Here is a 25,915-nt window from a genome sequence, read left to right as displayed (position 1 = left end):
TGATTTTCATTACTTCTTATAACACTCATTTATTTCCATATTTCCTTTCCTCACCGGGCTATTTTTCCCTTTTGGAGCCCTTGAACCTACAGCATCTTACTTTTCCAACTAGGGTTGTAGCTAATAATAATAATAATAATAATAATAATAATAATAATAATAATAATTCTGTGTTCCTATCGAAATTTGCATTTTCTTGATCTGTAATTTCGAATGTGCTTGTCCACGCTTCAGTCAATAATTTAATTTGGTCTTCCATGTCTCGTACCTTTTCACCATTACTATTGATTAAGTATGGCATTTCTATTTTTGGTTTTCCCAGTAATCTTTACAGTTTTTCCTAGAATTTCTCTGGGTCTTTGTATGTTTGTCCTAGTTTTATTATCGTGTCGGTCCAGTTTTCTCTATTGGATTCTTCAATTATTTCATTTTGGACGTGTCTTATTAAGGTTATGGTATCCTTATCCATCCATGTGTGGCTGTTTATAATTAGATTATTGGTTGAGGGTGAGTAGTTTCAAGGAGTCGCTGTCTTAGGTGATTTTATGGTATGTTATTCTTTTTATTGGACAAACGGTTTCTATTGTCTCTGAGATGTCTGACATGCATTTGTATATTTTTTTTTTTCTGACAACTTGACCACTTTTTGTTTGTGAATCTATTTTACTCTTAACAAAATACTATAGTCCATTTCTTTTAGCGATGCAGATTTGCACCGACTCGCGGCGGTGAACCTTTTAGCTCGGAAAAGTTTCCTGATCGCTGATTGGTTAGAATTATCTTGTCCAACCAATCAGCGATCCGGAAACTTTTCCGAGCTAAAAGGGCACCGCCGCGAGTCTGTGCAAATCTGCATCGCTAAAAGAAATGGACTATAGTTTACTTAAGCCTGTGCTAAGGTTCTATTCCTGCAAGGTTTTCATTCCCCTTAGCGATGGGCCCTGCTTTACTCAGAACCTTCAGTGTTATTTCTTAACCAAGCTTCGATTTACTTTGTAGAATTTATTCTACGTATTCTTAACGTTGCCTCTGGTAGACTTTTTGAAGCTTTCCCTTATAAGCGTCCTTTTTGTTTCTGAATATCGGCCTATATACACTCAGTTGGGTTTTACGGGAAGTAATTGAATGAACTTAACGTGTAACCCATGGTCTCTATATATGACGTGTTCCTAAAAGAATGAATGACTTAGAAAATTTAATAGTTTTGGTGTTTAACGCATTTCTGGTACCGTTGGAAATCAATATCAAATTCAAAAGTACTCTATATACTGTTTAATATTAAATATATAACATTATCGAAAGCTATATGGAATTTGACAATATATCTCTTAAATTTCTGGAAAAAAAGTAGCCATCTTAAAAGCAGTATATATGATACGTTACTAAGTCATTAATAAAATAATTTACCGTTTTCTGAATGCATTATTAATTTGGAATGAAGCACAGAAATAGTCATTGTTGCTATATACACCATTGTTAATATGTAACAATAATGGCAATATAATGTTTACTCTATTAGTTTTAATAAAACTAGAAAATTTAGATGCTTATGTGTTATTTTGAGGAAGAACTTACTACACATCTCTACCGAATTTATCGGAACACAATATTAGTGCATTTTTCCTTGGATGATATTAATGTTATTTCCAGATGATCTTTTATAAACTAAAGCAATTCTTTCTCCGTGAATAGCTCTATTTTAAACTTGTGTTAGTATATCCTCTTTGACAATTTCATTTGAATTATGAATTTATAGGTCTATCTCTTGTTCTGTAATGTCTTGAGAAATTATTTCACATTGGACAACTTTGAAATCAATTATTTCCTTAATAATATTTCTACCAATAAAAGTTAATGCAGATTGACCAATGTATTTTCCAACTGAATTGAACAGATTTAGACAAGTGAAAACTAAAGTAGAAGAGATAAAGGTCCAAGAAGCAAAGATGGTTGAATACTGATCTCTATAAAAAAGGCAAATAATTTCTACGCAAAAGTTATTTTTATTGGGTTATTAAGAAAGATATGCTTCGAGAGTAAGTAAAATGGTCCGGTTCAGTGTAAAAAAGGGCTTGGTTGTGGCAGTGTTGGCCCTAGAATCATTGTACCTTCTAGCTGCCCTTAAGAAATTGGCGGACTTGGAGGAAGAATGCGAGGGCAAGAATGAAGAGACGCCACCAGACGATCGAAATGCGAAAAATGAACGTGAGTACTGGAAATTTCTTAATAGTTTTTCTCGTTTTAAGTAATTATGCAGTCTTGATTCCGTACTATATTATTCATATTACCATAAGATAGGCTCTATGCTTCTTTGTGAACAATATTAAACCATTGTTCTCTAATCTTGGGTAGTGCCATAGCCTCTGTTCCATGGTCTTCTACTGTCTTAGGTTAGGTTTCTCTTGCTTGAGGGTACACTCGGGCACTCTGTTCTATCTTATTTCTCTTCCTCTTGTTTTGTTAACGTTTTTATAATTTATAAAGTGATTATTTTAATATTGTTGCTCTTCTTAAAATATTTCATTTTTCATTGTTTCCTTTCCTCACTGAGCTATTTTCCCTGTTGGAGCCCCTGGGCTTATAGCATCCTGCTTTTCCAACTAGACTTGTGGCTTAATAATAATAATAATAATAATCATAATAATAATAATAATAATAATAATAATAATAATAATAATTGTGGCGAAATTTCACCGGTTTATACAAAATAGCCCGATGTACTGGGCAGATCACAATGTCTTAGGGATAAACTACTCAAAACCATCGGGGGAGTAATTAGAATATGGCTATATTTTAAAGAGTTTTATTATAAAAATAATAATCTAATACGAAAGAAACATGAAAAATTAACCTTTACCTGACATACGAGAACATGTGACCGTAAAAAAAACTATGTCCACTTCAGACTCAAGATATCAACAATATTAATTGAACATTTATAAAGCTATCTCGATAAAACCCTTATCGAGACCCTTAGATGTGCTTTACACAATATCACTGATCCCCTGGCACAAGGATCGACAAAATATTAACAGATAAAAACTTTACAACAACTCTATCAAGACCTACACGGAAACCGACCTGGGTACAATAGGCGTGGGGAGAGAGAACAATTAGAAAGGACTTACTATGATTGGGGACGTCGGATCAAAAGAGGGCGAGCAAGCCTTGCAACTTCCGACGTCACCTTTTTGGCGCGATTTGTCCTGAACCTAAATTTCTAGATTGGATTTTTCTATCATGTTACAATTGAATGACGTTATTTTTCCTAATCTTAAATTACTAGTAATTGATTTCATTAGTCTCAGCGCCTTCCTACCAGGCGGTTTCTCTATTTGGTTCTAAACATTCCCGACTTGAACTACATTCATTCGCCCGCGAGTTTTCTCCTCTCCCTCCAATTTGACGTAGTCGTAGGCGGAGTCAAATGGCGGGAATTTTGATTGATCAGGTCGAAATTCCCGACATCCTCCACGCCCCAAAATAAGGAGCGATGAAACGTCGGTCAATTGGATGGAGCTAAACTCGGGGTGAGGGGAGTGACTTACTCCGAGAGACTGTTAGGCTCGCTGCGTAGCGCTCCGCAACGACTCGAACAGAGTACGCACAATATACAACAGCAATGTTACCCCGGGGTAATAAACACAATCAATAATATACAGTCATACAACAGTTCAAATTAGGCAATGGGCCTAGCAATTCTAATGCACTCGTGTATAATACACATAAGGAACAGCAGAAATAAGTGATAATGTACACACATTTTACAGAATTCAAACGGCAAGCAATTAGGCAATGGGCCTAAAACAAACAGAAAATGGCAATGGAAATGCATACATTACAGTTCAAATGCAAAGACAATTAGGCAATGGGCCTAAATCAAACAGAAAATGGCAATGGAAATGCACACAATTCAAATACAAAGGCAATTAGGCAATGGGCCTAAATCAAACAGAAAATGGCAATGGAAATGCACACAATTCAAATGCAAAGGCAATTAGGCAATGGGCCTAAAATAATCAGAAATGGCAGAAATGCATACATAACAATTCAAGTTCAAAGGCAATTAGGCAATGGGCCTAAGACAATTCAAGAAATGGCAGAAATGCAAACATAACAATTCGAGTGCAAAAGCAATTAGGCAATGGGCCTAAGACAATCAGAAAATGGCAGAAATGCATACATGACAATTCAAATTCAGTCTGTCTCAACTCACAATAATCGAGACTTCTATAGCGCTGCTACATGCAGGCTGTTACTTAATGGAGTACAAGAGGGAGGGGTTGGTTCTGTGCAACGCTCGGTCTGTACGCACGAGAGACCATCCCGTCCCCGTTCTCCACCCCTACGCACTTCCAACCTCCGCAGATTCACGCACACCTCACAAACTCCACCCTCCCTACCTTCCAGATAGGACACGCCCCCTTTTCACTTACTGTTTACAGCTACTTTTTATATATCGTCACTTTTCAGCAGACAGTCCATTAGTTCTCGCTGTTTCGCGGCAGCCCTTCTCAATGGGCGTGCAGAACGTCTTTGTGCGTTCGTCTGCTCTGATTCAGTTTCATTTTCATTTTCACTTCTTTCACTAACTGCATAGATCTCACCTTTCTCGTCGTTGTCGTCCGTTCCTGTGGCTGGTTGTTGAGTTGTCGTAGCTGTTGCCATACCCTGGTCGTTCCCAGACGTCTCCGCTATCCCTGGCATTCCGGCTGTCGAACTGTACGTGCCCTCTTCTCCGTCATCGCCGTCGTCTCCTTCATGGTCATCCTCAGAGGGGGCTATTTCTAGGGGAACCAGGTGGCTGACAGCTCGCAGCGATTCGACACCCTCAAACAACACTTTCGCCGAACGTACGACTCCGTTGTCGTCACGACACGTCCCAGAGGCCAAGTCGCTCTTTTCTTATTCTCCTGCTTAACTAGCACGATGTCTCCGGGGTGCAGCTTGGAGGGTTCCCCGGGCCGACAGTCGTGCCGGGCTCTCAAGGCACTCAAGTATTCCCTTCTCCAGCGTTCCCTAAAAGCTTTGAGTGAATCTGTCAATCTTACGTAACGATCACGTAGCTTCCGAGAGGTGAAGGTTGCGTTGAGATGGTCGTCCGGTAAGATTGGTGCCATGAAGTGGACTTGGTGTCCTCTTATCAAATGGGAAGGGGTGAGGACTTCATCCTCGCGCTCGTCACCGCTGTACATAAGCGGTCGATTATTCACCACTGCTTCTGCTTCTTTCACGAGGGTTAGCACGTGGGCGTCCGGCAGGTACTTCTTTCCGAGGGCTATCTGGAGGGTCCGTTTCGTTACTCCTATCAAACGCTCGAAGAACCCACCTTTCCAAGGTGCACGGGGCATCTGAAACCGCCACTCTATGCCAGTTTTCCTCAGGAACTGCTGGACTTCATCCTCTTCATAAAGTCCCTGCAGGAGGTGGCTGGCAGCCTTGAAGGTTTGATGGTTATCGGACATGATGAGCTGTGGGGCACCGTGGGTGGCACTAAACCGTCTAAGTGCCAACACGAATTCTTCTGCTTCCAAAGAAGGACAGAAGTCAAGGTACACGGCTCTGCTAGCCATGCAGGTTATGATTAGTATATATCCTGGCCGTGTCTCAGTGTTAATTGCTGCTGTGTGGTCCACTCCGACCGCCATGAAGGGTTTTGTGAGGGTGATCCTTTCCTTTGGCAGGGGGGGTGGTGGTGGCTGTCTCGTTAGAGGCTGGAAGGCCAGCTTACATTCAGGGCATTGCCGCACGGTTCGCTTCGCAATGGAACGCAGACTCGCCACCCAACATTTCTGTCGAAAGATACCTATTAGAGTATTCACCCCACAATGCAAATGTAACTGATGTAAATAATTTAAATACATCCTAACTAAATGCCCTTTGGCTGGCAAGAGAATTAAATTATCAGTTTCTCCTACATGGGACACTCGTCCCCTGGTGCAGATGAGATTATCCACTAAAACTAAATTCAATTGTCTAACAAAATTAGCAACTTCACGAGGGGGTCTGACTCCGCCCTCTAAGTAGGCATAAACAGTAGGCAAATAATGTTTTTGCTCTAATTGTACAACAATACTGAACGGATGCCGTTCTATCTTAGCAAACTTTAAAACTAGTCTGGCTACTCCTAACAAGAATTGGAACCCTACTTCCCTTTTCAGGACGTCCCAAATCTCGCCTGGGGGGGTAGGACACATCTCCTCCCTCAACTCCTGCACCGCCGCTACTACGTGAGTTTGATGTAGTAGATCTTCCTCCTCGTAAGGAACAGGCTTTCCCGTGGTCCTGAGGAATTCTGGACCGTTCCTCCACAGGGGTTAGCTTGCAATTGTTGAGCCGTTGCACCTCGGGATAGGATATCGGCAGGGTTCTGATGACTAGGGACATGGTTCAGACTTAAACTACAAACCTGCTGAATAAAATTAATTTCCGCCACTCTGTTAGAAACAAACACATTTTTATTAGACCTGGCATCGGGAGATGCTACCCATGCCAACGTTACCTTACTGTCGGTCCACATTACTATTTCCCGTGGCTCAATCAGTTCCTTGAGCGTTCTTGCTAGTCTGCTGCCTAACAACAAGGCCAGTAGCTCTAGCTTAGGGATCGTCAGCTTGCTCATCCCTTTCGGAGTGATCCGGGTCTTACTCGTTACCAGACTTACCCGATTGCGTTCGTCCCTAGTATATGCCACTGCTCCATATGCCTTACTGCTGGCATCGGTGAACACGTGAAGTTGTAAGCCTCTTCTTCCTATCGATCTTTGAAAGGTGATGTCGCTCACCGCTTTCAAATCATTCAACAATTCACTTGCCTCTTTAGCCCTTTCTTCTCCTAACACATCATCCCAACCTACATTATCCTCCCATAGTTGTTGAAGGAAAAGCTTTCCCCTTACAAATAATGGGCTTATCAAACCTATCGGATCATAAATGGAGACTAATAGGGAAAGTACCCTACGCTTCGTAGGCACCCATCCCTCCCCCAACTCACAGATCCTTTTACTTTCTTTCACACACAATCTGTCCACGTCCCGGGCCCATCGCAGCCCGAGCACGTTCACACTCACAGGCTCACTCCACTGTTTCTCGCTATCGAAGGCCAAGTGATTGCTGGCCCACCCTTCTAAGGGCATACCCGCCCTTTTTAAGATGTTATGAACAGACTCATGCTCTTGCCTCATATGTTCTATATCTTCAAACGTGGCCAGATAATTATCGACATAAAAGGATTTTACTAAATCTGGGTGCCCTTCCTCTTTAAAATGACAATTTAATATTTGTTGTAGCAAAAATGGACTAGCTGTGATGCCGAACACCACGACTCTAAAGGCGAAGGTAAGCGCTCGACCAGCTGCCTTGCGCCACAGAAATCGTGTGTATTTGGCATCACGAGGATCTAACAAAACGCGATGGAATGCTTTACTTATGTCGGCTGACATGGCATATCGATTCAACCTAAACCTTATAATTAAACTATATGCTACCTCTACCAAATTGGGCCCAGGTTAGAGACATTCATTCAATGACTTGCAACCTTGTGACTTTGCCGAGGCATTGAACACGATTCTAAGGGGGGTGGTACGGCTGTCTTTCTTAACACGAAAGTGTGGCATGTAATAACCTTCCACTACGGGATTTTTCACCTCTGATATAAAACCTGCTTCGATATATTTATCTATCACTCCCTGATATTGTTCAAAATATTTCCTATCCTTTCTGAATTTTGTCTGCAACGACTCTAACTGCGCCACAGCGTTACGATAATTTGTTTCTGGCCTAGCATCCGACCCGAATGGTAGGCTAACCTGATATCCCTCAGGTTTTCTTACAACGCTTTGCGATACCTTTCGCACGGCCTCGGCCTCGCGAACAGTGTATTGCTCAGATGGGGCGATGCCAACACGGTCTAATCGCCACCACTCATCTACATCATACAGATATGGCTCGTCCGTGATTCTGCACACTCTCAACGTTCTTACTTGTTCGACCTTTTCCCCTTGGAACAGCCACTGTGGCACCTTCCCGTACGGGGACATACCATTATGCGTTAAGAAAAGATTTATCCCATCTACTTTTTCTACACCTATGACAAAATAGCTAAAATAATCAGCCCCAACTAAAATGTGAACGTTCTTCATGGTATCTGATTGGTTTGCTGGATCGGCTAACGTGACTCCCTTGGTCAACAGATGCTGTCTGACCTTTACATAACCCACGTTATGTATCGGGACGTCCACGTGTTTGTGTGCCACCTACTTCATACGCACGATTCTTTTCCCCATTTCAACCCTGCAACTTACTACATCGTATTGTCCGCTTATTTCCTCGGAACCAAACGGAGCTATATTCAAGGATACTCTTCCTACCACCGGTAGGCCTAATTGACGGGCAATTTTTGCAGAGATGAAGCTCCTCTGGCTTCCTGAGTCGAGAAATAGGCGGACTCGCTTACTACCTTGCCTTTGTTGAATACCTGCCATGGCTGTTGGCAAGATAGTGCATGGGAGGTCCACATCAGACCTCTGCGCGATCTTTGCGCTTGTGCATGGTTTAGATTCTACTTTAACTTTGGATGGACGGGGGGCAGATTGGTTCTGCGCAGGCGTCGCATTTACTACGGGGCGGGACGTTGTTGATTGACTATTACTAGGACTAGGGATTGATTGCGGTCTACCCGCATCGCAAATTGCAGTGTGGTGGTTAGCATTACAGTTTCTACAGGAATTTGAAACGGGACAATTATCGCTACGATGGCCTGATTTGGTGCAATTAAAACAAAGACCCCTTTTTAGCAAAATGCGACGTCTAGCAGCTACGTCAGTCACTTGGCGACATCCGTGAGGCGGATGCCGTTCGCTACAAAATGGGCAGGAATTATGGTGGATGGGATGGGTTTTCGGTCTTACACTACTGTCTGGTCTTTTGTCACTCTCAAGACTGTCGCCTCTCTGCAACGCATCGTCTTCTAACATTCTTACAATAAAATCTATTGCCTCAAAAAACTCGTCCAACGTATAGTCGCATTTCCTCAAATGCTCTACCACTTTGCGGTAGTTTTCCCTCCGAAAGTTTTTGATTAATGAGGCTCATGACCATGCCCTGGCCTAAGTCATTGGTACTAAGTCTTTTGATTTGTTCAATAATGATGGTCAACTCAAAACGGAACCTTTTGAGTTCTACTGGGTTTAGTGACGGCACAAAGATGTTTGCTAATTTACGGTGCAGAATCACGAGTGTCTGGTGCACGTTGCCATACTGCTTATCTAATAGGTCTAATGCTACACTATAGTTCGCGGCGGTTACACTTAGAGATTTGATGATCCTAAGCGGCTCTTTGCCCAACGTCCCCAATAAATATGTGAATTTAGACACTTCGTCTAAATCAGCTCTTCGATCCACGTGGATCGTGAATAGTTCACGGTACGATGCGTACTCTTGCACTTCCCCTTCAAACGTAGGGAGAGGCAGCGGCTTCATCCTGGGGAGGGCAACATTCCCCGTTGAAGGGCCTTTCACTTTATCTATTCTATTGTACAATAGAGTGGAAGCACGTGTCGCTTCACCTAACATATGCCTAATTCGGGCTTCGAAACTAGTTTCTAGCTTAACGCGCTGGCTCTTGTATAGCTCTTTAAGCTGTCGGACCTCTGCCTGCAACTCCGTTACCAAATTCTGGTAAATGGACTCGGAGTAGGTCTCTATCAGCGCCCTATGCGTTTCGCTTAGTAAATCCTCCAGTAGGCCCATCGACGCCTCGATATGAACGATCGTGGACACAGCCATCTTAATTACTTTACTTTACGTTTGGGGGGGTTGGGCAAGGCAAGGAAAGAAAGATAATTAAACGTTAAGAAGGGACTCAAACTGACCCACGTGGGCGATCGCACATCGGGACGTAGATGAACCTTTGATTGTTCCTTCTCTCCCACCCTTAAAAGCACATACTCAAATTAGTCCCATCCGGCTCTGGGAAGCACTTGTGATCCGGTTCGAAGGACCAAATGTGGCGAAATTTCACCGGTTTATACAAAATAGCCCGATGTACTGGGCAGATCACAATGTCTTAGGGATAAACTACTCAAAACCATCGGGGGAGTAATTAGAATATGGCTATATTTTAAAGAGTTTTATTATAAAAATAATAATCTAATACGAAAGAAACAGGAAAAATTAACCTTTACCTGACATACGAGAACATGTGACCGTAAAAAAAACTATGTCCACTTCAGACTCAAGATATCAACAATATTAATTGAACATTTATAAAGCTATCTCGATAAAACCCTTATCGAGACCCTTAGATGTGCTTTACACAATATCACTGATCCCCTGGCACAAGGATCGACAAAATATTAACAGATAAAAACTTTACAACAACTCTATCAAGACCTACACGGAAACCGACCTGGGTACAATAGGCGTGGGGAGAGAGAACAATTAGAAAGGACTTACTATGATTGGGGACGTCGGATCAAAAGAGGGCGAGCAAGCCTTGCAACTTCCGACGTCACCTTTTTGGCGCGATTTGTCCTGAACCTAAATTTCTAGATTGGATTTTTCTATCATGTTACAATTGAATGACGTTATTTTTCCTAATCTTAAATTACTAGTAATTGATTTCATTAGTCTCAGCGCCTTCCTACCAGGCGGTTTCTCTATTTGGTTCTAAACATTCCCGTCTTGAACTACATTCATTCGCCTGCGAGTTTTCTCCTCTCCCTCCAATTTGACGTAGTCGTAGGCGGAGTCAAATGGCGGGAATTTTGATTGATCAGGTCGAAATTCCCGACAATAATAATAATAATAATAATAATCAATATTTGAATTTATCAAATATATTTGTGTCATGTGTATAGTTCCTAAAAAAATAAATGATCCCACCTCATTAATCCTTTCTTTCAATATTTCATCTTCCATTGCACATTCCGTTCCCATCCTCTCTGTCTTCTATTAGTCTTTCAATTATTCCGTAATAAGAGTATTGGATCATTTTACGAATAAAATTTTTTTATAAATATGAAGATAAATATAATTTATTAACTGTGTTTAGAATTTTGTTATGTTAACTGGCATCCATACGAAATATTTCCATAGATGTCAACAATATTTATACATACATACATATACCAAAGGCACTTCCCCCAATTTTGGGGGGTAGCCGACATCAACAAAACAAACAAAAAAGGGGACGTGTCCTCTACTCTCTACGTTCCTCCAGCCTAACCAGGGACTCAGCCGAGTTCAGCTGGTACTACTAGGGTGCCACAGCCCAACCTCCTACATTTCCACCACAGATGAAGCTTCATACTGCTGAGTCTCCTACTGCTGCTACCTCCGAGGTCATCTAAGGCACCAGAGGAAGCAGCAGGGCCTACCGGAACTGCGTCACAATCACTCGCCATTCATTCCTATTTCTAGCACGCTCTCCTGCCTCTCTCGCATCTATCCTCCTATCACCCAGAGCTTTCTTCACACCATCCATCCACCCAAACCTTGGCCTTCCTCTTGTACTTCTCCCATCAACTCTTGCATTCATCACCTTCTTTAGCAGACAGCCATTTTCCATTCTCTCAACATGGCCAAACCACCTCAACACATTCATATCCACTCTAGCCGCTAACTCATTTCTTACACCCGTTCTCACCCTCACCACTTCGTTCCTAACCCTATCTACTCGAGATACACCAGCCATACTCCTCAGACACTTCATCTCAAACACATTCAATCTCTGTCTCTCCATCACTTTCATTCCCCACAACTCCGATCCATACATCACAGTTGGTACAATCACTTTCTCATATAGAACTCTCTTTACATTCATGCCCAACCCTCTATTTTTTACTACTCCCTTAACTGCCCCAACACTTTCCAACCTTCATTCACTCTCTGACGTACATCTGCTTCCACTCCACCATTTGCTGCAACAACAGACCCCAAGTACTTAAACTGATCCACCTCCTCAAGTAACTCTCCATTCAACATGACATTCAACCTTGCACCACCTTCCCTTCTCGTACATCTCATAACCTTACTCTTACCCACATTAACTCTCAACTTCCTTCTCTCACACACCCTTCCAAATTCTGTCACTAGTCGGTCAAGCTTCTCTTCTGTGTCTGCTACCAGTACAGTATCATCCGCAAACAACAACTGATATACCTCCCATTCATGATCATTTTCGCCTACCAGTTTTAATCCTCGTCCAAGCACTCGAGCATTCACCTCTCTCACCACTCCATCAACATACAAGTTAAACAACCACGGCGACATCACACATCCCTCTCTCAGCCCCACTCTCACCGGAAACCAATCGCTCACTTCATTTCCTATTCTAACACATGCTTTACTACCTTTGTAGAAACTTTTCATTGCTTGCAACAACCTTCCACCAACTCCATATAACCTCATCACATTCCACATTGCTTCCCTATCAACTCTATCATATGCTTTCTCCAGATCCATAAACGCAACATACACCTCCTTACCTTTTGCTAAATATTTCTCGCATATCTGCCTAACTGTAAAAATCTGATTCATACAACTCCTACCTCTTCTAAAACCACCCTGTACTTCCAAGATTGCATTCTCTGTTTTATCCTTAATCCTATTAATCAGTACTCTACCATACACTTTTCCAACTACACTCAACAAACTAATACCTCTTGAATGACAACACTCATGCACATCTCCCTTACCCTTATATAGTGGTACAATACATGCACAGACCCAATCTACTGGTACCATTGACAACACAAAACACACATTAAACAATCTCACCAACCATTCAAGTACAGTCACACCCCCTTCCTTCAACATCTCAGCTTTCACACCATCCATACCAGATGCTTTTCCTACTCTCTTTTCATCTAGTGCTCTCCTCACTTCCTCTATTGTAATCTCTCTCTCATTCTCATCTCCCATCACTGGCACTTCAACACCTGGAACAGCAATTATATCTGCCTCCCTATCATCCTCAACATTCAGCAAACTTTCAAAATATTCCGCCCACCTTTTCCTTGCCTCCTCTCCTTTTAACAACCTTCCATTTCCATCTTTCACTGTCTCTTCAATTCTTGCGCCGGCCTTCCTTACTCTCTTCACTTCTTTCCAAAACTTCTACTTATTCTCTTCAGCGTAAAAATAAAGAATGAACATAGTTTGTGAATGGTATATGTTTATTATTATTTTTATTATTATTATTACTTGCTAAGCTACAACCCTAGTGGGAAAAGCAGGATGCTACAAAATATATCCAAACAGAAAAATAAGCACAGCATACGTTCGCTTCACCGAACCGGAGCTTTACTGTAGTGGTGGCCTATGTGGTAACGTCCCTGACTGGTAATGGTCAGACTGGGGTTCGTGTCCTGATCACACTCGTTGGTTCCTTTGATCGCTACAACCTCACCATCCTTTGTGAGCTAAGAATGGGGCGTTTGGGTGAGCCTTTAAGTGTATCTGCTGAGTCATCAGCAGCCATTGCCTGGCCCTTCTTGATCCTAGCTTGTGTGGAGAGGGGGCGTGGACTTGGGCATTTTCCTGCTTGCTAGGGCAATGTCACTGTCCCTTGCCTCTGCGATTCACAAGAAGCCTTTAAATCTGTAGGAATTTCAGGCTCTTTGAAGTAAAAATATAAATTCCTCCATTCATCGTTTACTGCATTCTTTACTGATTTAGTTGCAAAGTTGCGAAACAATCATAATTATTTCAGATTACATTTATTTTCTATGGTTGCATTGACAGGCTCAAGTGCACTAAGACGAGGCAATATTTTGGTCGCTCAAATGAATGTTTTCACGTGACCTTAAAGAAATGGGAGACCCATTTCCTTTGATTCCCAGTGTTTTTTTTTCTTTTTCGTTCAAAATGACTTAGACCCATCATGGATATTCATTAAAAACAATGTCTGATGGTAATCATCTCTGACTTCGTGTAATTTGAAAGGACTGACCTGAAATACATATTTTTTTTTTCCGTACGCATGGTGTATATATTTGATCACCCTCTATTTGAAATTCCTTATCAAAATTAGTAATGCAATATAGAATATAAAACCTATGAAATTCAAGTAAATCGTTTAAATTGGATTTGTCAGAGCAGAAATAATTGTCTGTGTCTCTATAGCATTGAATTTTTAAAATTCTTTATACCTATTGAATCGTTTGGGGCTATGGCAGGGAAAATTGTAGATATCTATGGTTGGATCTTCTACTCCTTCAGGTAATTCTAAGCAAGCAGCTGAACAAACAAGGTATAAGAAATGAAAAATATAACTAATGAATAGATAGGGAATACCTGCTGGAGACCTTAATGTCCCTACGATTTGCCTTAAGACATCCAGAAACACCTCAATTTAAGGTGAAGTCATTAAAAGTGTGAGCTCTAATCGAGGTACACAAAAATCGTACCGCAAAAAGCAAATCGTACCGATTTTGATCATTTTCGAAAAAAAAGGATGTACCGTTGTACTAACAGCTTTAAATTGCAAATTTTGATACAATAGTACCTCAGGTGACAACATTGCGATGATTAAATACTTTTTGACAAAATTTGGGATACGTTATGATTTTGCCACTGGTAACACTGATCAGTCAGTAGGTCCAGATATGGGAATTTATCTCTAGATTTGGGAATTTTTGGTGTCTGATGGGGATATTCTGTACAAATGTCTATGAAAAAGAAACAAAGATGAGTAAACCTTTATATTGTTGCAATTATTTTGCTTACACACCTGCACTTATAAGAAGTATAGTGAGTAATTATATTAGTAAAGCCTACAGATTCAGAAGAAAGTATATGTGAAAATGAGGATTTTTGGGTTGTTTTGGGGGATTTTTGGGTTGTTTTGGGAATTTTTACACTAATTCATGATCTATCTGGCAACACTGTTGACACTGCTGTCACTTACTTGATGAGTGGTGCTAAGTAAACAATCCCAGTATTTTGTCATTGCGAATGGTCTCCACCGGTGATAATAAAGAAAGTTTAAAAGCAGGGACTTTTTATATGTCTCCGTAAGTAGTTTCATCTCACTTACTACCAAATTAATGCTGGTAATTAATGGGGAAGTTAATTGTTGGGACCTGGCCATTTGTTTACCTGCCTAGGTGTAGTTGCTCCTTTACGGCATTTAGGAAAGACGTAATGTATCCTTTAATTATATAGGCGTTAAAGCTTACTTAAAGGGACACTATAGCAGAGAAGATTAGATTATGATGTAAGTATAGTCTTCACTTCAATGGAAAATAAGTAGTTTTAGAGATGGTATGGTTTTTTTTTTTTTTTGAATAACAAGAATGGCTGTTTATTTGGTGGGTAAAACAGCAATGATACATTTGTTTTGGTATTACTTTTCTTAAAATAATTGATTTTAACTTTTTTCCTTTCCTCGCTGGGCTATTTTCCTTGGGGCCCCTGGCCTTACAGCATCCTGCTTTTCCAACCAGGGTTGTAGCTTAGCAAATGATAATAATAACAATAATAATAGTAATAATAATGCAGGGTAGCTGTAAAACCAAACCACACTTGCCTAATCTAACTTAGAATAATGGTTACATCTTCCCTGTATTGTAAACTTTGATGTAATTTCCCTGCATTCTAACCTATGATGTTATTTCACATCGAAAACCTTCAATAAAACATGTACATACTTATGATAGGCTTTTACCATGTCTCATTCATAATAAGAGATTAAGGATAGTGATTCACCATCGTGTGGTGTGAATCGTCAAGTTTAGAGTAAGATTTACCAAAAAGAAAGTCACCAGAGAACCAGTCCAACGTCCACACTAAAGTTATCACTCAGCCAAAACCAATTTTCTGGCATTACTTTTAATTACCAAAATGTGAAAAAAAGGCCCAATCGGGTTTTGATATTATAGAACATGGGAACAACTTTACTAATGAAGAAATGGGGATTTTATATAGAAAAACTCCCCCTTTCTTCAAAAATTACCTTTATTTCCATCGCAAATAAATTGTTAATAAGATATATATCCTACAGTAATTGGGCAACCCAGTGGGAACCGTGGTTTTTGGGTGAAGTAAATATACCGTGGAATCGATAAATAGCTGTAAAATTATGGTTTTATTCTCTATAAATTATTCTCTGGGATGCATAATAAATTTACAAAAAATTGTACGAAATATTGGCATTCTATGCTCCCGCCCGAGTTATTTCATGTTTATTTACATCCTACAGTTAGCATGTAAGGTAAGCCAATATTTATATTGTAATCTAATTCTAGAACCCTGTTGTAGTTACTACGCCAGTGTATATAAAGGAAATAAGGTAGGGATTTACTTGTAGGGTTTGTGGTCTGGGAAGAGGGACGTCTGGGACGTAGGCCTGTGACCTGGGAAGGAGGGTTCCTGGGGCTTGCCCCCTGTCTAGGTTTGTGATCTGGGAAGGTGGCGATTCAAGGTCTGTGTCCTGGGAAGGGGGTCCAGTGGCTAGCCACCCATTCTAGATCTGTGACCTGGGAACTACTAGGCTAGATTAGGTGGTATGTGTTAGGTTTTGTGGCTATTTGAATGAATCTTAAAATTTATATTTTTTCCATAACTGAAATACAAACCATGCTATTTAATATGGGTATTACTTTTGGCGTAGCTGAAATGACGAGCCATTGAAATTTTAACGAGGGTTTACTACCCGGGAGGGGTAGCTTGCTACCCCTTCCCCCCTCACACACCTGTGATTATCCCACTTTGCTTTTGGCTTGGGTGACGATCAGACGTGTCTGCTCCCACTCTCGCTTATGACAGCCTTTGATCTTTGTTTTTTGCTTTTTCTTTTCAGTGTGTTTGGAAGTTGGCCTATACCATGCGGAAGTGTCCCTGCTTACCTGACCGCCCTTGTGGAACGTTTATGTCGGCGGTGGACACAGACCCTCACACCTGAAGTCCTTATTGCAGGGGCCAACGGTGTGAAAGAAATAAAGTATGCGGTGAGTGTAAGGAGTGGTCTACCTCCCAGTGGGAGAGGTTTTCCCGGCGCCGGAAGAAGAAGTCCAATCTGGATATTTCTCCTCCAGGGGTTTCCTTGAAGAGAGAAAATCCCAAGGACTCTTCTTCCATAGCTCCCACTCGATCGGTCTCTCCCGAGGGGCCGTCGAGTGGTAGCCTAGGCCGTACTTACGTTGACCAAACTCGGGTTCGGGAGAGGGAGTTGCCTCCCATAGCGAGGCAGCTCCTCCTCCTCCCCCGGGGGAGGATATTTCTGATAATGTGTCTAACAATGATTTATTGCAGCTTTGCGCTTCCTTGGGGCTTCAGAGTTCGCCCTCCAAGGAAGCTCTGTTTGACATATTCAGGTTGGGGGCTGCTGTCAAACAGTCGCCGGCGATAGCAGAGGTTGATCCTCTGTCTGTCGTCGACGTTGTTGTGGCAGGGGCTTCCGACGAGTTAGGTCAAACCCCTGCTATGGTTCCTGATGCAGCTGAAGGCTTAGTTCCCCCCTCCGAACATCCTTCGAGGGAGGAGCTAAGTCCAACGGTCTCTCCTGCAGGTGATTCTCCCCCTCGGGGGAGTTCACTGACAGAGACTCCTCTTCGGAGGACTGCCGATGGTCTGCCTGCTGCCCCCAGAGGACGTATAAGACAGAAAGCGCGCCTTCTTCTTCGCCGTAGAGGACTTCCTTCTCCCCACAAGGGAGTTAGGAGGCGCCTCTTCGGTTCTTCGTCTTCGCAGTCCCCCGCAGAGGATCCTCCTCGCCGTGCATCGATTGTTGCAGCTGTATCCCTGGACCTCTCTGCAGATCGTTCACAATCTCCTTCGCCTGCCAGACCTGCTAACCTTCCATCTCCGTTCCTGGCCGCTGACGCGCTGTGGGCGCCCACGCACCCTGTTATCCAACGGGCATCGGTCCCTTCGGGGCAAAAGGGGCTTTCTCACATTGTGAGTACAGTAAGTCCCTTAAGCGCCAGGTATCCCCTGCGCGCCAACGCTCTCCTGCACGCCCACGTGCTATGGCGCGCAAGCGCTCTCTTGCTGTTCCTGAGACTGCTCTTCAGAAACCAACTGCTCCAGGGACAATGCGCCAGCGATCTCTTGTGGCTGAGACTACGCGCCAGCGCTCGCCCTGTACGCCAGCGATCTTCTCCTCGCCAGCGCACATCTGCGCGCCCTCATCCTGATGCACGCCACGCGCGCCCACGATCTCCTGCTCGCCAGCGCTCTTCACCTACGCGCCAGCGTTCGCCTGCGCCCCAACGTGCGCCTGCATGCCCACGATCTTCGGATCTGGGCGCAGAAGGGGAGAATCTTTCTTCTCCTTCCCGTCAGCGTTCTTCTACGCCCCTTTGGACCTCGCCTGCTCGTCAGCCCTCGCCCATGTGCCATCGCGCGCAGTCTCCATCACGCGCACCTGTCACAGCTCCTGCGGTGCGTCCTCCTGCGCGCCCACGTGCTAGGGGTATTTCCCCTGCGCGTGTGCACACTACTTCTAGAGCTCAGCGAGTTCCTGCGCGCCCACGCCCACACGAGCTATTACCTCCGCGAGCGCAAGCGCTTGCACACCCTTCGACGCCTCCTCTGCTGTCGCCAGATCGCGTACCTGCGCGCCACCGATCACCTGCGCGCCAGCACGCTCCATCACCTGCACGCCATCGCTCGCCAGTGTGTCAACGCGACCACTCGTCGCAGATTGCCCACGCGCCCCCTCGCCTGCGCGCCATCGCTCGCCAGCGCTCGCACGCGCGCCCTTGCCATCATCTCCACGCGCCCGCGCGCGAACCAGGGAAAATCCCATCGCGCCAGCGCGATTCCCATCGGGATTCACAGCGCGAGCCCCCGCGCGAAGCTACAAGAACGAGAGTGTCCAGGTCGTCGTCATCTTCACGTCCCCCCCCCCCCCTGCAAGCGCAGATCAGCGTTCCCGCAGGAGGAGGGGAATACTCCGGATAGGTCCAGGAACCAACCTCCTCCTTCTCTTTCTTTTCAGGCAGGCCCAGTTGTTTCTACTCCGAAGGATCGCCTGATCCCCTTCCCTTCAGAGGGAGTAAGCAGCCATGGTTTGGGCCCCTTGTCAGAGCCGTCATGCAGGCTTTCTAACCTGCCTTCTCTGGGCCTCAAATCAATGGCAGCTCCGACCCCACTGAAGAGGAAGAGAGGAGTAGAGATCGTGGTAACTTCTCCCAGGGCCAAGCTGGCTCCTCGGAACTCCTTGAGGGAGGCTCTTTCCCCCCCAGTCTTTCTCTCTCTCTCCTGTGGACGAGGATTTTCCATCCTCAGGGGAGTCGACCGAGGTGAGATGTTCTCCTATCGCACCAATGGGAGAAACCCCACCTCGTGCAGGAGAATCGTCCCGGGTTGGGGTGGAGAAGAGCCCACAGACGTCGTTGTTGGAGTCCTGTATTCCTCCCAGGAGGGAGCCTAAGGACTCCAAAACCATCCCCAAGTCTTCCTCAAGGATTCGACCAGAGCCAACAAGACCCGCGGAGAACGTCCACGTGTCCCCCCAAGAAGAGCCTTTGGGGACGGGAGACTTTGCTGCCAGTTCTCCAGGAGGGGAGCCACAGGAGTCAGAGCATGCCTTTTGGGAGGTTTTGACCCTGATGAGGCATCTCAACGGGTACCCGGACCCCGAGATTCGTCCTCGAGAGGGCAAGGACACGGTCCTGGACCAAGTTTTTGGTACTCAGAAACCCGCTAAGGCCAGTGCGGCTTTGCCCTGGTCCCAAGGGGTGAAGAGTGCCAGGAATAAGGTTGAGGGCCAGCTCTCCGAACTCGCCTCCTCCAGCCGTTCCACTGCTGGCAACAAGCTCCTCCCTCCTCCTCATATCCTCCAGAGGAGGTACTTTGAGATCATGGAGGAGTCTTGCCTAGCTCTCCCCTTGCACCATTCGGTGGAAGAGCTCACCAAGGGAGTCCCTCTAGAGAGGCTCTCTAGCCGGCAAGTGTCTTTCTCGGCGACAGAGATTCTAAGTCAGGAGAAGGTTGCGAAGTGTGCCATGTAGGCTACTTCGTGGCTGGACGTCTGGCTGGGGTCTCTTGGCATCCTGTTGCGATCCGAGGACCTGTCTAAGGAGAGCACCAGGAAGTCCCTGGAGACCTTCCTCCTTTCGGGCAACCACACCATTGAGTTTTTGGCCCACCAAGTCTCGAACTTGTGGGCCAATTCCATCCTGAAACGACGTGATGTGATGGCAGAGGTTCCACACGAAGGTCCCAGCCGACGAGGTCAGCAGGCTCAGATATTCTTCCCTTTTGGGGAAGAATCAGTTTGAGCCTAAAGACGTGGAACAGGCAGCTGAGAGGTGGAGGAAGTCCAATCAGGACTCTCTCCTACATAGGGCTCTTACATCAAAGCCCTATAAACCTCCAGCACCTCAACAACCTCGCCCGTCCAAGACGACGAAACCGGCAGTGGCAGCAAAGGTAACGGTGTCGAAGCCCTTTCCTGTCAAAGACAAGAAAGGCAAAAAGTCCTCCAGGGGAGGGAAAAATCCTAGAGGGAGTGGCCGAGGCCTCAAACGCTAGGATTGGTAATCCCCCTGCATGTCCACCAGTGGGGGGATGCCTACAAAGTTGCGCAATCAGGTGGCAGCAACTCGGGCCGATTCCTGGACGATTTCCGTAATCAGTCAGGGATATCGCGTCCCGTTCACATCTCTACCTCCCCTGACAGCGGATCCAGTGTCGTTGAGCTCCTTGGCCATGGGATCGGCAAGGGGCCAAGCCCTATGGGCAGAAGTCGAGACCATGTTAAAGAAGGACGCTCTCCAGGAGGTCGTCGACGGTTCCCCAGGCTTCTTCAGTCGACTCGTTCTTGTAAGGAAGGCGTCTGGAGGCTGGAGACCGGTCATCGACCTCTCAGCTCTGAACAGGTTTGTCAAACAAACCCCGTTCAGCATGGAGACGGCAGACACGGTCAGACTTGCAGTGACACCACAAGACTTCATGTGTTCACTGGACCTGAAGGACGCGTACTTCCAGATCCCAGTCCATCCGTCTTCAAGGAAGTACTTAAGATTCAGCCTAGACAACAAGATCTACCAGTTCAAGGTGCTGTGTTTCGGTCTCTCCACAACACCTCAGGTATTTACCAGTGTTCACCCTGATTTCTTCATGGGCACACAGGATCGGCATCCGTCTCCTCGTTATCTGGACGACTGGCTGATCCTGGCAGACTCGGAGTCTACCCTTCTTCGACACCGAGACAAGCTTCGGACTTTGCCAAGATCTATGGATCATGGTAAATCTCGAGAAGTCTTCTCTGCTTCCAACTCAGCGACTGATATATCTAGGCATGATATTGGACACCAATCTCCACAAAGCCTTCCCATCAGACGACAGGATAGCAAGGCTGAGGAGGGTCGCATATCCTTTCCTCAGACGAGAAGAACTCCCAGCCCAATCGTGGTTACGTCTCTTCAGTCACCTTTCTTCACTGGCCCGTCTAGTTCCAAACAGGCACCTCAGGATGAGATCCCTGCAAGGGCGACTCAAGTCTCGGTGGAATCAAGGACACGATTCCCCGGACGTCATGGTCCCTATGGGTCCTGCGGAACGGACGAACCTTCAGTGGTGGGTGACAGACGAGAACCTCCGAAAGGGAGTGGATCTTCTCGTCCTCCCCCCGGATTTGATGCTGTTTTCGGACGCCTCAAAGAAAGGGTGGGGGTCCATGTTCTGAACCACAGGACCTCAGGCCTGTGGTCAGAATCAGAAAAGTACCTCCACATAAATCTTCTAGAAATAAAGGCCATATTCCTGGCACTTCAACAGTTCCAACAGTACCTAGCGGGTCACTCTGTGGTGGTGATGAGCGACAACACCACGGTAGTGGCTTACATCAACAAGCAGGGAGGTACCTTTTCAGAGTAGCTATCCCATCTGGCAGTAGAGATACTGAGATGGTCCGAAGTCCACTCGATTCCACTATCAGCTCGTTTCATTCCAGGCAAGAGGAATGTGCTCGCCGACAGTCTGAGCAGGGCATCCCAGATAGTGAGTTCCGAGTGGTCTTTGGATCATGTAGTAGCCAACAAAGTCCTGAATTTGTGGGGTTCCCGACGGTGGATCTGTTCGCGACAGCTTTGAATTTCAAGCTTCCGCTTTACTGCTCCCCAGTCCCGGACCCCAAGGCTTTCTGGCAAGATGCTTTCCAACAATGGTGGGACAACATCGACGTATACGCCTTTCCCCCCGTTCTGTCTGATGAGGAGGGTACTTAACAAGACCAGAATATCTGTCAACCTTTCAAGGACCTTGATAGCTCCGCTATGGCATCACGCAGAGTGGTTTGCTGGACCTTCTGCAGCTCCTGACGGAACTCCCAAGAGAACTTCCTCCACGACACGAGCTACTCAAACAACCACACGCCAACATCTTTCACAAAGCAGTAGCTTCGCTGCGGCTTCACGCCTGCAGACTATCCAGCATCTCCTCACAGAGAGAGGCTTTTCGCAACAAGTTGCTGAAAGGATGTCTCGACACCTGCGAAAGTCATCCGCAGGGGTCTACCAGGCGAAGTGGAGAGTCTTCTGTGGTTGGTGTCGTGGAAGGGGTATCTCTCCACTCGATGCCACTATTCCAGCAATAGAGGAGTTTCTCGTGTATTTGTGGGAAGAAATGCGCCTTTCGGTCTCTGCAGCAAAAGGCTATCGCTCAGCCTTAAGTCTTGCCTTCAGGCTCAAAGGAATGGACATTTCCTCTTCGCTGGAACTTTCTTTACTCATACGAAGCTATGAACTTACCTGCCCTCAGTCGGAAGTGAGACCTCCTCCATGGAACGTGGTTCAAGTTCTCAGGTCTCTTAAGAGACCTCCCTTCGAACCAGTACGCCAGGCCTCTGATCGCCACCTGACTTGGAAGACGGTGTTCCTACTTGCTTTGGGAGTCGGCGAACTTCATGGTCGCTCGTATGACATCGCCCATTCAAGGGGATGGGGGGAGGTAACGTTCAGATTCGTCCCTGAGTTTGTTGCTAAGACTCAAAATCCAGGAGTGCCGGATTCTCGGTTCGACACTTTCCGGATTTCGAGTCTTCATTCTGTATCAGATGACCCAGACCATCTCCTACTGTGCCCAGTGAGGAGTCTGAGGCTCTATCTTAAGAGAACAGCTGCAATTCGTCCTCGGGTGCAGGCATTGTTTGTGAGCACCGGAAGGACGAAGAGGAGGGTCACTACGAATACTATCTCAGCGTGGATTCGCAGGGTTATCTATCATTCCCTGAATCCCGACCCTCCTCCGTCATGTCGCCCTAGAGCACACGATGTCAGGGGCATCGCTACGTCCCTGGGCTTCAAGAAGAACTACTCAGTGACACAGGTTTTACAAGCAGGGGTTTGGAAGCGTCAGACGACCTTCACAGCCCACTACCTGCAAGCCGTGACTCACAGGAGGCTCGATACATTTTCTATCGACCCTGTGGTGGCTGCACAACAGCTGGTTTAAACCTCAGTCTCCTTAATGGACAAGTAGCAGAAGGTTGAGGGCATTGTTACCCAGTTTTAGTCTGCATGAATGAAAAGGTATGCCTGGCCCTTATTCTTTTCTTCATTCTTCCCTCTCTTGGGGAAAGCAGCATCCTGGGTTCTCGCACAGCTGACCTCAAACCACTGCAGGTAATTCATGTTTCCTTGTGTTCCTAGTATTAAGATAATACTGTCACATCCCCATACCCTTAGGAGGTGGTATTGGGAACGTCCTATCCTAGAATTTCATCTAAAGGACTTCAGGTCAACTTTCTAGGACGAGTCACACTTCATTCCTTCACACACAAGCTTACGTAGGCCGCGGTCCTTGCAGAGCAAGGCACTTGCGAGGTGCAGGGACTCCTTATTTTTGAGTACTAACACACTCAGATACTGAGTCCCCGGGCAAAAAGCTAAAAGCCAGTAACGGCTGAGACTTACCACCCTACCTAAGGGTTGAGTCACCCATATTAAATAGCGTGGTTTGTATTTCAGTTACGGAACAAATGACAAATTCGTAGATAATTTGTATTTTTCCTAACTACAGTATACATACCTTAGCTATTTAATCGAACTTGCCCGCTAGCCCTGTCCCCCGTGAAGCCCTACCTCTAAGCAAAGGGAGCTAATTACAGGTGTGTGAGGGGAGGAGGGGTAGCAAGCTACCCCTCCCTACCCCCTCGCTAACTAGCGAGGGGTTAGTAAACCCGCATTAAAATTTTAATGGCTCGTCATTTCAGCTACGCCGAAAGTAATACCCAAATTAAATAGCTAAGGTTTGTATAGTTAGGAAAAATACAAATGATCTGCGAATTTGGCATGTTTGTTTAGGAAAAACTTTCCATACAGACATCTTTTTTTCAAAAGTTAATAATGTGTTTGCAATGGATTTTACATTTATTTCAGTCATAAATAATCACGTTTTTTCCCCATTTTCCCCCACTTAAAGCCCCCGGTTCTCACCTGGGTCTGTTGGGAAGGGAGTGGGATAATGGGAGAACGGCTTACAGTATTTGCGACCGAAATAAAGGTCAAATTCGTTGAAAGCACACCACAATATTTTAAATATTTAACTTAGCCGGTGAATATATAATAGCTGCAACTCTGCGGCTCGACAGAAAACACACTCAAAAAACTCGCGAGCGATTGCTATGAAGGTTGCGGGTGTGCCCACCAGCGCCAACTGTCGGCCAGATACCACTCTTGTATGTAAACAAAACCTTCAATTCTTCTCTGTCGACGTTGACGACAAGACGTATCAATACTCGCTGTAGAACCTGGAGTTTTCTCAACATATTTGGTGAAGTACTTCATTTTGGTTTGAGCTTTCGCAGTGCAGGTGTTTTATCTTCATCTTAAATCTTGAAATCGTTTTTGGATAGATTTAATTTTTGATGACGAGAGAGAGTATGGACTTTCTTTGACTTTTAAATGGCCGACCCTTCCCTTAGACGGAAGTGTGTTTTAGGCTTTTAGCAATTATCTTATCACGTTATAAATTAATTATAGATTTTCCTCTATATATTTTATATCTCAACCGCCTTTATTAGGCCTCTTCGATTAGCTTTCCATTTATAATAAACATCAAAATAAATTTTAATGATTTGTTTATATGCGACCTTTCCTGAGAGTAGGCGGTTTTAACTTGGAAACCGAAGTTAAACAACGTTGAGCCCTTTTCAATCGTAAATAACTTTTACAGAGCTAATGATTTAAAACTTATTAAATGAAATATTTTTAGTAAATATTTTATGATAGTTTTTTTCTTTGAATAGTCTTCGTACTGTTTCAAAGATGAACTAACGTTTAGTTTATTTATGCTACGCAGTTTGCGCTCTATCGTTACGATAGAGAGAGAGAGTATCACGGTTTCACTTTGCAGAAAGAGTAAATCGATTCTGTCGTTTTGTTCTTTTTTCTTTCAAAGCTTAAATGTTTTAAAGACTATTTTAAAGGAACTTTTAATTGAAAAACCTTTCAGTTTTTTCCTTTGGTCAAATAACCTGTTTATTGACGAAAGGTAAATGGGCTCTTCTCTTCGGTGCGAAATCAAGAGAGAGAGAGAGAGATAGAGACGGAGAGAGAGAGAGGAGAGAGAACGTTCCGATCTTTATCTCGTCCCAAGCGAGTAACGTTGTTCTCGAGTTACTCTCGTCCCTAGTCTCTGTACGGGGAGAAAGGATAAAACGTTTTTAGTTTTTATTCTCGTCCCAAGGCACTGTACGGTGAGAGATTGAAAACGTAGTTTTGAATGAACTAGTGTTTAGTCTCTTCCCCAGCCACTGATTTTTTTATCTTAAAATATGTTTACTGTTTTTTGCTGGTATTAATGTGCTTACATTATACGACTGATTTCGCAATTACAACCTTTTGATGAGGGTAGAATTGCGTGCTTCAGGTAGAAATCAGTTTTATTCATACCTAATATGAATTGTTAAAAATTCGATTTCAGTGAAATAAGTGCAAAACAGAAAATCGTAGTGATAAAGT

General features: G+C 44.5%; 1 protein-coding gene across 1 annotated transcript in view; it reads left to right on the top strand.

The window, feature by feature from the left end:
• The window catches only part of LOC137622823 (galactosylgalactosylxylosylprotein 3-beta-glucuronosyltransferase P-like), a 71,152-nt gene that overhangs the window by 1,128 nt on the left and 44,109 nt on the right, over positions 1–25,915 (top strand). Inside the window, exon 2 of the mRNA XM_068353407.1 lies at positions 1,895–2,205. Coding sequence (XP_068209508.1) covers positions 2,046–2,205 — 160 coding nt within the window. The 5' untranslated portion in view covers positions 1,895–2,045. The remainder of the gene's footprint in view (positions 1–1,894; positions 2,206–25,915) is intronic.

This window comes from Palaemon carinicauda, chromosome 2, assembly GCF_036898095.1.
Source record: "Palaemon carinicauda isolate YSFRI2023 chromosome 2, ASM3689809v2, whole genome shotgun sequence".
Taxonomy (NCBI): Eukaryota; Metazoa; Arthropoda; class Malacostraca; order Decapoda; family Palaemonidae; genus Palaemon; species Palaemon carinicauda.
Note: the sequence above shows the minus strand (reverse complement) of the source record. Positions and strands in the feature narration are given on the sequence as shown.